Below are 13,903 nucleotides of genomic sequence, written 5' to 3'. Positions count from 1 at the left end.
GAAGTTGTTTCTTTTTTTGGAAGGAATTGGTGGGATTTTTTTAGAGGTCGATTACACTGTACAACACAAAAAAAAAAAATTACAGAATAATTCGGCCAGATTATGAAAGAGGACCGAAAAAAGAAGACACGTGTATCGGCGTTTTGAAAGTTTACGTCGAGAAGTAACCTAAATAGGCGTGGCAAGTTCCGCCCATTTCTACAGGTTTTGAAATATTCTACATCAGATTCCTTGGAATCCTTGCATTTTAAGTATAAAGTGTCTTTGGCAATATTACGGACAACAACGCGGGATATCTTTTTATGAAAAAAATTAGGGGTCGATCATCGATAACAATTATCGTTGAGTGGCGTTGCCAGCTGTCAAAATTGATCCACGTATGGCAACACTCAACTGAAGTTGCGGATCTCAGTTGACGAAGCGGCTGTTTTTCAGCAACCACCAATTTTCAGTTGCAGTGAACATTTTCGAAGAAACAAGAAGTAAAATAGAAGGAAAAATAAACATTCACGGTGCTCTTGAAACAATTTTAAATGGAAGGTGCTTACACCTTGGAAGTTTTTGCGGATTCTGAAACTACAATGTTCATAGATGAGAAAAATCAAAAACCAAAAAAAATCGCCGGAGCGCTTTTTAAATAAATCGCGATTTAAGTTGACATTTTTAGGCGTTGTTTTTGTTTTCACGATTTTGCTTAGAAACCGCAAGTCGAATCAAAATGGGACTAAAGAAAATGTTGTAGCTATGAAAATTCTCTACAAGATCGACGTTAATGGTATTTTCGTAGTTTTTGCCATTTTTGAGATATGGAAGTTCAAATTGGGACAATTCAAATTCAATTCAATTCTGTATCGCCCCGTTATAAAACAATGTCATGAAGGGTGCGCCTTAACTAACTTTTGATGAAAACCGCTTACACAGGGGAAGTTTTTGTGAATTCTGAAACAGCAATGTTCATAGATGAGAAAAATCCAAAAACAAGAAAAAATCGCTGTAGGGATTTTTAAATAATTCGCGGTCAAAATTCACATTTTTAGGTGTTGTATAGGTTTTCACGATTTTGCTTGGAAACCGTAAGTCCAATCGACATGGAGCTAAAGAAAATGTTGTAGCTGTGAAAATTCTCTAGAGGATTGACGTTTATCATTTGTTCCCTGCCTGTACCATTTTTGAGATAAAGAAGCTCAGTTTAAATTTTTAGATTTTTTTGTTAGGGTTTCGCGATTTTGCTTGAATACGGTAAGTCTTATCGATATGGGACCTGAGAAAATCTTAAAGCTGTGAAAATTCTCTACAAGACTGGCTTTAGTAACTTATCCTAAGTTGTACCATTTTTTTTAGATATATGAGTTTAAGTTGGGAATTTGCAGTCATCACATTGTTTTATAAGGGGGCGACACAGAATTGAATTGAATTTGAATTGTCCCAATTTGAACTTCTATATCTCAAAAACGGTAAAACCGACGAGAATACCATAAAGGTCAATCTTGTAGAGAATTTTCATAGCTACAACATTTTCTTTAGTCCCATTTTGATAGGATTTGCGGTTTTTAAGCAAAATCGTGAAAACCTAAACAACACCTAAAAATGTCAACTAAAATCGCGATTTATTTAAAAAGCGCTCCGGCGATTTTTTTTTGTTTTTTGATTTTTCTCATCTATAAACATTGTAGTTTCAGAATCCGCAAAAACTTCCGAGGTGTAAGCACCTTCCATTTAAAATTGTTTCAAGAGCACCGTGCATTTTGTTAACAATTATTGATTCTTTGCATCATTAATTTTGTGTATCAATATGGTGAAAAAAACGACAAAGCAACAGTTCGAAATATTAATTGATAAACTGAGTGAAAATGCAAACTTAGCCCGAGGAGTTCGGGTTTTTGTTGAAACCAAAGCCACAGCTGATGAAGCGTGGAGGTCCATTTCGGACAGTTTAAACAGCCATGGACCTCCAACACGACCACCTGAAGAGTGCCAGAGAGTCTGGATTCACTTTAAAGCAAAGTTGAAAAAGAAAATGGCTCAAAATAAAAGAAACTTCAACGCCACTGGTGGTGGTCCATCACAGTAAGTGAATTTTTCGCCTTTGGAGCAGACAGCAGCAAATCTTTTGCAAATGAATTTGGTGACTTTGAAGTCGTCCTTTAACGTTTCCACAATGTAAACTACGGCATCCTTTGGCAATCGAAAATACGCCTTAAACCTGAAATAATTTACTGATTATACAGATCTTTCCACATGAACATCAACTTACAGTGCAGATGGCGATTCCAATGGATTCGACTTGTCCCTCAAATTTCTTCTAATAGATGCAATGTCCTGTACATTTTCTTCATCATCAAAAAATAATTCTACCGAACTTATCATTTTTTGGGACAGCAAATAAAACTTGACGATGCGAAGATTCAGTGGCCAGGTTATATTCCAATCTTAGGTTGTTTTCCAAATTTGCTCGAAAACTCAGCCAAAATATTAAAATATTGTCCATAATACACCAAAGAGTTATCCAAAGTGCAAATTATTTTTAAAATAGTTTTTTTTGGCGAATAGAGGTCACAAGTTTGAAAAAACACTGATCGATAACATGTTTATCGACCACCCAGTTAAGTTGACATTAATGGTACCACATTTCATCTCAGTCGCGCAGACAACTGACAACGCAACTCAAGTTTAAAAAAAAAACACAGATTAACAGCAATACAGCCACTCCTTAAAGGGTGTGCTCCTTTAAGGTTTTTGCAGAAGGAAGCTTTCAAAAATCCCATGGCAATGACTTTAACCTCGGGATGGCTCAACCCACATTGTCAAAGGTATTAAGCGAGGGTCTGGAGTTTATAAAAACTAAAATGTTGATTGTTTCCAAATTAACAGAACTTTCCTCTTCTATTAATTTGGAAACAATCAAAATAAAAACTATTTTTATTCAAAAACAAATTTCCCGGGCGTTGTCGGTTGCATTGACGGAACACACGTGCATATAATGGGACCAAAGGAAGATGTTCGCCATTTATATCTGAATAGAAAAGGATATACAGTGTTGGTCACACAATTAGCACACCCCACTACCAAAATTTATTTTGCCTAAAAAGACCTACCAAAGTAGTTGTATTTAATAAAGTATTTGTACTAATATATTCTCAGTAATATGCTTAAAGAATACAACGCAATACAGAAACTGAAACATAGGTAACTTTCAATTTAAGGGGTCGATCGTCGATAACAATTATCGTTGAGTGGCGTTGCCAGTTGTCAAAATTGATCCACGTATGGCAACTCTCAACTGAAGTTGCGAATCTCAGTTGACGAAGCGGCTGTTTTTCAGCAACTACCAATTTTCAGTTGCAGTGAACATTTTCGAAGAAACAAGAAGTAAAATAGAAGGAAAACTAAACATTTTGTTAACAATTATTGATTCTTTGCATCATTAATTAATTTTGTGTATCAATATGGTGAAAATAACGACAAAGCAGCAGTTCGAAATATTAATTGATAAACTGAGTGAAAATCCAAACTTAGCCCGAGGAGTACGGGAGTTTTGGTGAAACCAAAGCCGCAGCGGATGAAGCGTGGAGGTCCATTTCGGACAGTTTAAACAGCCATGAACCTCTAACACGAACACCTGAAGAGTGGCAGAGTCTGGATTCACTTTAAAGCAAAGTTGAAAAGGAAAATGCCTCAAAATAAAATAAACTTCAACGACACTGTGAATTTATCGCCTTTGGAGCGGACAGCAGCAAATCTTTTGCAAATGAATTTGGTGACAAATACAGTAGGTTCAGTTTAAGTACAAATGACGAACATCCTCCATCTATATAGCCAACTACACCAGAGAATTTCGTTTTTGAATAAAAATGGTTTTTATTTTGCCTTTTTTCCTCCTCTGTCAACTTCGAAACGATCCAATTTTGGCACAATTTGTCCTCTATCAAGTGGACAACTTCCTTCAATACTCTCGACAATGTAGATTGAGCCATGCAGTTGTTGAAATCATTGCCATGGGACTTTTGGAAACTTCCGTCCTCCAAGAATCGCAACGCTGCGCACACTTTTAAAAGTGGGGGTATTCCTGTTGATCTGTAACTTTCTTTGAAGTCATCCTTTAACGTTTCCACAACGTAAACTACGGCATCCTTTGGCAATCCAAAATACGCCTTAAACCTGAGATAATTTACTGATTATACAGATCTTTCCACATGATCATCAGCTTACAGTGCAGATGGCAATTCCAATGGATTCGACTTGTCCCTCAAATTTCTTCTAATAGATGCAATGTCCTGTATAGTGTCTTCATCATCAAAAAATAATTCCACCGAACTTATCATTTTTTGGGACAGCAAATAAAACTTGGCGATCCGAAGATTCAATGGGCAGGTTATATTCCAATCTTGGGTTGTTTTCCAAATTTGCTCGAAAACTCAGCCAAAATATTAAAATATTGTCCAGAATACACAAAAGAGTTATCCAAAGCGCAATTATTATTATTTTTTATTTTTTTTTTGGCGAATAGGGGTCACATGTTTGAAAAAACACTGATCGATAACATGTTTATCGACCACCCAGTTGAGTTGACATTCATGGTACAACATTTTGTCTCAGTCGCGCAGACAACTGACAACGCAACTCAAGTTTAGTGGCAATACAAGATAGACCCATAAATAACCTCCAAAAATGTAAAAAATGTCCTAAATTTACTGGACACGTAATTAGCACACCTTAAAAGAATCACTAATATTGTGAATAGTTTCAATATTTTCGTCCATATTCAGTTTTAAATCCCATTCGTTTGGGAATAAGTTCCAGTCTGCTAGTTATACTCTGCACCAGTGTCCGAAATTCCAGTGTCAGAAGGGAATTATATGGGTACACCTTGGGTCCCAAGGACTGATGGAAATTTCTGTTTTTTAGTGTTTTTTATCGAATTTTTAAATATAAACAAATTCATTGTGGCAAGTAGTTCATAGAAACATCAAATAAAACATCATATTCTTGTTCATCTTTGTAAATTTGCGAATAGTGGAATGTACCCCCCAGCAGTGTGCATCTGTAAAGTCCGTTTGATACAAAAATTTTCATTAAAACACTGTAATATTATGCTTTGAGCTATTGATTTTATAAATACTTATCCATCTGGACTGAATTTCACCGATATGTCCAGATGTATGCCACGATAAACCTATCGGGTATGTTCTGAGACACACTTCACCTCTCACTTCACGCTTCAAGCATTTTGTTCAACCCATTTACCCCTATTTTTTGCGAATTTCTTGGGGCTAAGATTCATTAGGGTATTTAAAAGGAATAGTACACCCTAGTCCGTCCATAAAATACTCGAGAAATAAGCGTAAATGGGGTGAACAAAATACTTGAGGCGTGAAGTGAGAGGTGAAGTGTGTCTCAGAACATCCCCGTATGTTCATCTCTATGGGACCTACACAAATTTCAATAACTTTATAAACGTAAGGCAAATGGGAGATAGTCTAGTGAGACCGCAAGATAATATGTTTCCCAAAGCTTAAAACGATTAAATTTAAAATCAAAAATCCAGAAAACTTATATCTTGAATAGTATGTGCCTACTTTCATGGATTTTAACCAATTTCAGCAAACCTCAAAATCCTTTATTGTTAGAAAGGGGTTATACCTTTAAACATACTCATGTGCTACGTGTTCACCTAGTGCTTTGTTCACAGTTTTGTAGTGATAGGTCTTTGTTGTTATTCAGACGTGTAATTTTCAATAACAAATGGTGTTATAAGTTGATCCTTTTTCACATAAGGGTGCATTTTACTGATCTTCTTTCTATAAACCCATTCCAATTCGAAAATGTTCTTGAATAAATTATCGACCATAAACACTTTTTGAACGGTTTTTGCACTTTATATTTAAATTTCGGTAGTCGGTTAACAATAATAATTTCAATTCCAATAATTTCAGATCCAATTGTACATTTGTTTTTAAAGTTTAGGCGACTTTCTGACGTTTAAGTGTACATTACGAAAAATGGTACGCTATTGAGATATATTTTGAAATTCCGGGGTGATAAATTATTTTTTCTTTCAAAAAATAACTTTTTCAATACTTTTTGAATATGAATTAACTTCAATATAAATTAATGTTTGTATATTAATTGAATTAAAATAAAAAATCTTAGGGTGTGCTAATTATATGTCCCCTTGATAATTTGGGCGTCTTCACAAAACTTTTATTTTCAAAAAACCACTGATAATACTATTCACTTATATCATTAAACCTGTTAAATACATTATAGAAAAGAATTTTGTTTACGAAAATATTTCAATTTGCCCTATCAAAACTCTTAGCTGACTGAAATAATTTTGCCCCAAAGGAGTGTGTTAATTCTGTGACCAACACTGTATAAGTTTAAACGTTTTGTTGGCAAGTACTTTGTCAATTTATATTTCATTTTGAGGTTTTTCATTTTCTACCTCAGCAGATTGTCCAATTTCACTGTTATTATCATCCCATGTCTCTTCAATTTCGTAGATCGCACCTGTAGGATTTGAAACCATATTAATTTGCAGTAAGTCTGCTACCGCTTGCTTCATCGACGACAAAGATATTTCTTGTGATGGTCCACCTCCTGTAGCTGTAATGTTCTTCTTATTTTGAGAAATTTTTTCTTTAGTTTGGATGTAAAATGAGTCCATAATCTGTGCCATTCATATGGTGTACGCACACAACTATTTATTAGTTCCGCAACATACTTCCCCATCTAATCAAAAGTGGCTTTAGTTTCGCCAAAAAGTCTGACTCCACGAGATACGTTTGGGCGGGCTTCCATTTTTTCAAGCAGCATTTCAAATTGCTGCTTTGTAGTAATTTTTACCATTATAAGTACTGAAACACTCAAAAACGTATATAATATTAAATAAATTCAGTTAAAATAAATGAAAATGTTACTTAAGTTTCAATTTTTCGTTTTTATTCGTTTGTAAAAATGCACGGTGACAGCTAATTTGTTGTCGCCGGAAAATAAACTTTATGGCGACAGAATTTGACGTCGTCGGGCGACTTTTGCCATACGTAATGGAAAAATTGCAACTAGCAACGCGACACGACTCGCATCGCAATACGGAATCGACCCATAAGAGTTTGTTCGAGAATCTTTTGAAATTTTTTACCGAAGGTACACATACTGGCCTTGTTTACAGCGATATTATGTTGTTGGTGGGCAAGTCCATGTTTTCAGATATAAAAGTCCAAAAGCTCTGGATATTATGCCCAACTGAAATGACTTGTTGGCGTGATATCTATATATGGAGGGTATAATTAAATTTGTCATTCCATTCGGTGTCATATTATTGATTAGCATAAAATTCTATGTCAATTTGACCATGTCCGTCTGTCCGTCCGTCCGTTCGTCTGTCTGTATGTTGAAATCAAGATACAGCTCGCAATTTTAAAGATAGAGAGTCAAAATTTGGTACAGAAGTTTTTATTACTTGCAGGATGGTTGGTATTGAAAATGGGATATATTGGTTCACGTTTTGATATAGCCCCCATAGAACGGTACCTCCCGATTTTCGTTATTTTTAAGGTTTTAGCTTCATTATCCTACCAAAATGGGTGAAATTTGGTACGTAGTCTTCTTTAGGGGTACAAAACTTTTCCCCAGAATTTTGTCGGTATCGGTCCACACCTTCATATAGCCCCCATAGAACGGTATCTCCCGATTTTCGGTATTTTGAAGGTTTTAGCTTCATTATCCTACCAAAATGGCTGAAATTTGGTACGTAGTCTTCTTTAGGGGTACAAAACTTTCCCCCAGAGTTTTGTCGGTATCGGTCCACACCTTCATATAGCCCCCAAAGAACGGTACCTCTTGATTTTCGGTATTTTGAAGGTTTTAGCTTCATTATCACACCGAAATGGCTGTAATTTGGTACTTAGTCTACGTTGGTGGTATAAAACTTTCCCCCATAACTTTGTCGGTATCGGTACATGCCTTCATATAGCCCCCATAGAACGGTACCTCCCGATTTTCGTTATTTTTAAGGTTTTAGCTTCATTATCCTACCAAAATGGGTGAAATTTGGTACGTAGTCTTCTTTAGGGGTACAAAACTTCCCCCCAGAACTTTGTCGGTATCGGTACATGCCTTCATATAGCCCCCATAGAACGGTACCTCCCTCCACCGAAATGGCTGAAATTTGGTATTTACACTTCGTTGGTGGTACTCAAACTTCCCCTTTAAATTTGTCGGTATAGGTCCACGCCTTCATATAGCCCCATGGAAAGGTACCTCCCGATTTTTCGTATTTTTAAGGTTTTAGCTTCATTATTCCACCAAAATGGCTGAAATTTGTTATTTAGTCTGTTCGCCAGAAATTTGTCTGTACTGGTCCACGTTTTCATATTGCCCCATTTCTGACTGAAATTCGCCGGTATAGGTCCACGTTTCGATATAGCCCCCATAGAACGGTACCTCCGGATTTTTGTAATACTGAAGATTGTGACGTCAATATCCAACCGAAATGGCTGAAATTCGTTATTTCGTCTTCCAAGAGTTATAAAATATTTCAGAAGAGTATTATCAGTATAGGTAAACGTCTTCCTATATCCCCATAGAAGCTTACTTATGGTTTTCGGTATTTTTTTAGTTTTAGCCACATTCTCTTACCGAAATATAGGAAATTTGGCATTTAGTCTTTTTTGAGCCTAAAAACTTTTCGTCAGAAATTTGTCGGTATAGATCGACGTTTTGAAATAGCCCCCATAGAATGGTGCCTCACATTGTTTTACCGAAATTGCTGAAATTTACCCCCAGTTTTTGTAAAAAATTTTATTCTTCTCACACGAATTGTCAAATTTTGTAGATCGATTTACTCGCTTTAGCGCTAATGCAAAGCGCTGATTTTTAAATGAGGAATCCTTAACGATATATGGAACGGGTATACGAAAAATTAGATGTGTATGTCATCTGGGGGCTGAGCTATGAATGCCTAAATTATTACGAATATAGACGAACGAACAAAAATAAGTTACAAAAACTGGGGGTTAGTATTAAGTCTTCTTCATACACGAAAGGAAACTAATTATTCCATTTTACTTCAATACAACTTGTGGTTGAGGGTATAACAAGTTCGGCCCGGCCGAACTTAACGCCGTTCTTACTTGTAGGGCCATATATATAAGGTGTTCAAATCTCCCACCCTACTGAGGGTATATACATATCTGTTTATAAGGCGTACTAATGTATTTTTAACTTTTTTTTAACATTCATTACTGTTTATTTAAAAAATATTTAATACAAACATATTATCTTATATTAATTTAATTGTTCTTAACAACTATATTCGTTTCAATTATTCAACCAACAACACATACTTAGTTTTCTGATTTGACACTGTTGTGATCAATTAACAGTAAAGCCAGCCTTATTTTATTATAAAAAATCTTACAAGCAACGAACTTAAATTTAAAGAAAAAATGTGATGTGTGCAAAATTTGAAAGGTACAAATTTTTGCTAAACAATTTCTTTTCAAAATATGATTTTAAACAATTTTGCTAACATATAATAACACATAACATTTCAAGTTTATAATTTTAGTTTATAACATTTTCTTTGCAATAAAATCACTTTTTGGTTTCAATTTTAATCTTTTTTTCTTAGTCACCAATCCACTAAAGCAAAACCCCATATTCTGCCTTCTTTTTTTGTAAAATGTTGAAATAATTTCAGAATTGTAATTTTATATTTATTGTGTTGAGGTTTATATACTTGTTTGTGTGCCAACTGGATATAATGTCCTTGCTTGTGAATCTTATTGGTATTAAATTTTCGTATTTTTCCAATGGTAATATGGTGATGATAATGCAGATGTGAATGATGTTTAGTTTCAGTTTCTAAATATACTTATGCCTATAATTACATATAATAATCCTATGTTTGTATATGTCTTTATCATATGCGTAGTGTTGTGATGTTATTTACAATGATATGTTATTACATTACGATGTGTATCCAGTGGGACAAGAGATTATATTCGAAAAACAAAATTGAATGTAAATTATAGAGCAGCATGTTTTCAAGGGTTATTCCAATTACACGTATACTATAGCCACAGTTTCTTTCTTGAAAAAAAAAAAAAACAGACAATTACGTATTAAATTTACGAGAAAATATTGACCCTAAGAGGATAAGCGAGTGTTATATTGGATACTTATTTCATAATACTGAAAATGCATTCAATTTCCAATATTAAACTATGAGGTCGGAATAAGCCCAGCAATAGAGGATAAACATATCATATGTTACATATGTACTATACCTACTTGGATGTACTAATGCAAAACGTTTTACAAAAGAAATATGGGTTAATGTAACAACTCGTATCGATACTAATAATAAAACGAGATAAAATAAAGGAAAGATGCTAATTTAGGTTATTAAGTACCTATGGAGACCAGACATGGTGATGGTGATACCCAGGGCAGAAATGGCCAAACAACTGAGAGATAATCAATAAAACTCCATACAACACACTACATAGTAAATAATCTCGTAATGAAGATGTCAAGCCTCCACATTCAAGAAAAAAAAACTATTGTATGTATGTCACGTTATGATTTTGTTGTTTTCGTTGCTGCTATTGCCGCCGTTACCTAAAAGGAAACAACTAATTAATGTGATTCCATAAATAATATCCCATGAAGATACCTACTTGCTATAACTGCTGCTGTACTCCTTTTTTTACTACTGCTGCCGCCCATCATCATTCATCTTCGATTTCAATTGAGACCACACTCCAATGTATGCTGTTCAATGGTGGCCCGCAAACGACTTTGATCACTGTGTGAACGTTTCAAACCGGTATGCCACCGCTTCAGACATCCCAAAATGTAGGAATGTTTTGTACGACTCAACACATAAACATAGGGATCGGATGTAAAGTGTAATGCCATTAACATGTCAGCAATCAAAAAGAAAGGATGTGCTTTTGGCACTCGATTCGGTACAATGGCCATGGGTATGGCAATCTGTAAAAGGAAAGAAAGAAAAGTTTGTTTTAGTAGATAAGATTTTGAAATTTCAAGTTAATTAAAAATTCTTTATTTTGTGGTTCATTAAAATATTTGTTTCCAATGAATATTAAGGTGGGTCGGCTGTTGAAACCCTGGAATTAAAATCTTAAAATTCAAAGACAAGTAGATAATTTTCCGAGAAATGAATAAGATGGCATCAGAGCAAATAGAAGCTGTGTAGACCAGGCCAACCCCCTACACATCATAATAGAACTATCTATAGTATGGTGTATCACTCTGTATGTACTTTTGATCGATTTCAAGAAAGTCTTCGACACCATTTGGGAAAGAAACGTAGAGCAAAAAGGAACCCAGAAAATAATCCGAGTAATAAATGCGATGTACAAGGATACAGAACTCGTAAGTTTTTCACAACGAGAACATAAGCCAATCGTTTCTCACAAACATGGGAGTAAAGCAACAATGCCCTCGGATATATGTATGTCTTTCCTCTCACAAGATATCCAACAGGCTGTCTAAATTAGAAGATCTGCAAACACTGTTTCGCAATGTTAAACTTTACATTAACATCAAGAGAACTTATGCCATGAGAATAAGTTGATACACATGTAGATAGCTTCTAGGAAGCACAGTAATAAACAATAGAGGTGCAGAAACGGACATTAGCAATAGGTTAAAAAAGCGAGAGCAGCATTCGGATGAGTGCAAGGTGTATGGAGAAGCTCAGAAAAATTAAGCTTAAAGGCCTCGGTATATAAGAAGCCGGCTGGTTTTCTTGCTCCGCTTCGGTTTTGACATAATAAACATAAAGAAGGCCTAGCCAATTTCGAACTATGCTGCCCTTTTCTTCTTTATTCTTTTATTTTTATTATGTCAGAAAAGAAACGGAACAAGAAAAGAAAGCCAGTCGGCGAGGATTTTTACCGAGGCCCTAAAGGGCTGAGTACATAATCTGCTTTGTCTGGTTGCCTTGCTTTCCTGCTGAATTTTTGACATAATAAATATAAAAGAATAAAGGAGGCCTTATAGGCCTGGGAACATAAGCAGCCTCGCCTGCTTGTCTTGCTTTCCTGCTTAATTTCTAACATAACAAAAATAAAAGAATGAAGAAGGCCGAGGGGAAAACGATATCAACATCTTAAACATCTACATACCCCCAGATTCTGTCTGCCAAGCAGGATATAAGTCATCCATAAGCCAATTCCTCCAGGATGAAAATACAATTCTCCTGGGGGACCTTAATGCACACCACGACAGGTGGCACTCAGAATTAGGCTGTGATGCCAGAGGTAACAGTATAGCAAAACAGGTGGATGATTCAAATTACTGCCCCATAAATGAGGAGCATCACAGCTTCCTGCCGCAGCTCCCCTGACGTCACACTAGTAAGTGCAAGCCTAATCGCGAATGTCACCTGGCATGTTGATATCGCGCTTAACTCTGACCATCTCCCCATCACAATAAAGCTCAATACGGCAGATACAACCACCTTGTCAGAAGAAAGAACCTGTGTTAACTTCAACGAAGCTGACTGGATCTGTTTAATCGGTTAACAGTGGTCAGCAGGTGATAAATTCTTTAGACTAACGCTCCTGCAAGCATGCAAAAGATGCATTCCGACTGGGCGAATAATGAACATCAGGCCAAATTTCCCTACGGAAGCTTCGAAGCTTGCCGACCTCAGGGATTCCATCAGGAAAGCAAATTCATCCACCACCAGAATACAGACCCTCAATAAGAAAATAAATAAAATGGTACCCAACCGTAAAAAAGAAATCTGGCGCAAACACTTTGAGGAATCTGACCCTGGCACTAAACGAAATGGAACACAATTCGCAATCTGTCCAACGCAAGACGCACTGACAATACAAAATAACTTTCGGGGAAAACACTCCAAAAACCCCAGCCAAGACTGCAGCGGCCTTCTGCAGACAATTCTTCGATCACCCGGCGACACCAAATCGCGATAGAAGGTAAATACGCCGAGCTTCCCGTGCGCTTAGACCAAATACGGACCCAACCACCATCACAACGGATAATGTGCTTAGAAGCATTGAAGCCGCCAAGAGCTCCACAGCTATTGGTCCGGATTGTCTGGCTACGAAGATGCTGAAACACATGAGACAGCATCGTGCCAACTACATCGCCTGCACCTTCAACCTATGTCTCAGCACCTTCGAGGTCGCAGACAGCGTGCTTCACTGAACACTTAAACCTCACTGATCACCAGCACGGTTTCAGATCTGGAAGAAGTACCACCACAACTCTCAGTGAAGTCACAGCAAGGATAACTGAAGGACTGAACAGCAAGATACCTTATAAACGAACAATACTCCTGTCTAAAGCCTTCGGCACAGTTAACCATGCCACTCTCTTGAGAGACGTGATGGAAACATCACTCCCAAACTACCTCAAGAGATGGCTGGTTAACTATATGCCTTAAGACAGTCCTACGTGGAATTTCGTGGACATAAATCCCCACCAAGGAAGAATAGGCAAGGAGTATCTCAAGGAGGCGTACTATCTCGGGTACTCTTCAACTTTTATGTCTCCAGGGCCCCAAATCCACCCGATAATGTCCACCTAATATCGTATGCTAATGTCCACTGGCAGGAATGTTATAGACACAGATGCTTACATAAACAACTATCTCCCATTCTTAAAGGACTTCTTCGAAGACCGTAACCTGCAGCTATCCGTCCCCTAGTCCTCAGCCACCATCTTGACATCGTGGACAAAAGAGGTCAACACAAAACTTGATATACACATACGCGGGTAAGTCATCTCAACAATCAAGAACCCCAAACTACTGGGCGTAACTTTTGACAACATGTACCTCTTTTGTAAACATCCTGAGATCGTTGCTGGGAAGGTGGGGAAAAGGAATGAAATCCTT

The 13,903-nt window shown here is 36.6% G+C and overlaps 1 protein-coding gene across 1 annotated transcript in view; it reads right to left on the bottom strand.

Annotated features, from left to right (window-relative positions):
• Positions 1-9,218: 9,218 nt before the first annotated feature.
• LOC141404204 (uncharacterized) overlaps positions 9,219-13,903 on the bottom strand; it is a 64,291-nt gene continuing 59,606 nt past the window's right edge. The window contains exons 5-6 of the mRNA XM_073987569.1: positions 10,686-11,001; positions 9,219-10,626 (exon numbers count right to left, since the gene is read on the bottom strand). Coding sequence (XP_073843670.1) covers positions 10,753-11,001 — 249 coding nt within the window. The 3' untranslated portion in view covers positions 9,219-10,626; positions 10,686-10,752. The remainder of the gene's footprint in view (positions 10,627-10,685; positions 11,002-13,903) is intronic.

Source organism: Musca autumnalis, unplaced genomic scaffold (assembly GCF_047663935.1).
Source record: "Musca autumnalis isolate F117 unplaced genomic scaffold, ASM4766393v1 scaffold_4, whole genome shotgun sequence".
NCBI lineage: Eukaryota > Metazoa > Arthropoda > Insecta > Diptera > Muscidae > Musca > Musca autumnalis.
This window is presented reverse-complemented; position numbering and strand designations above follow the sequence as displayed.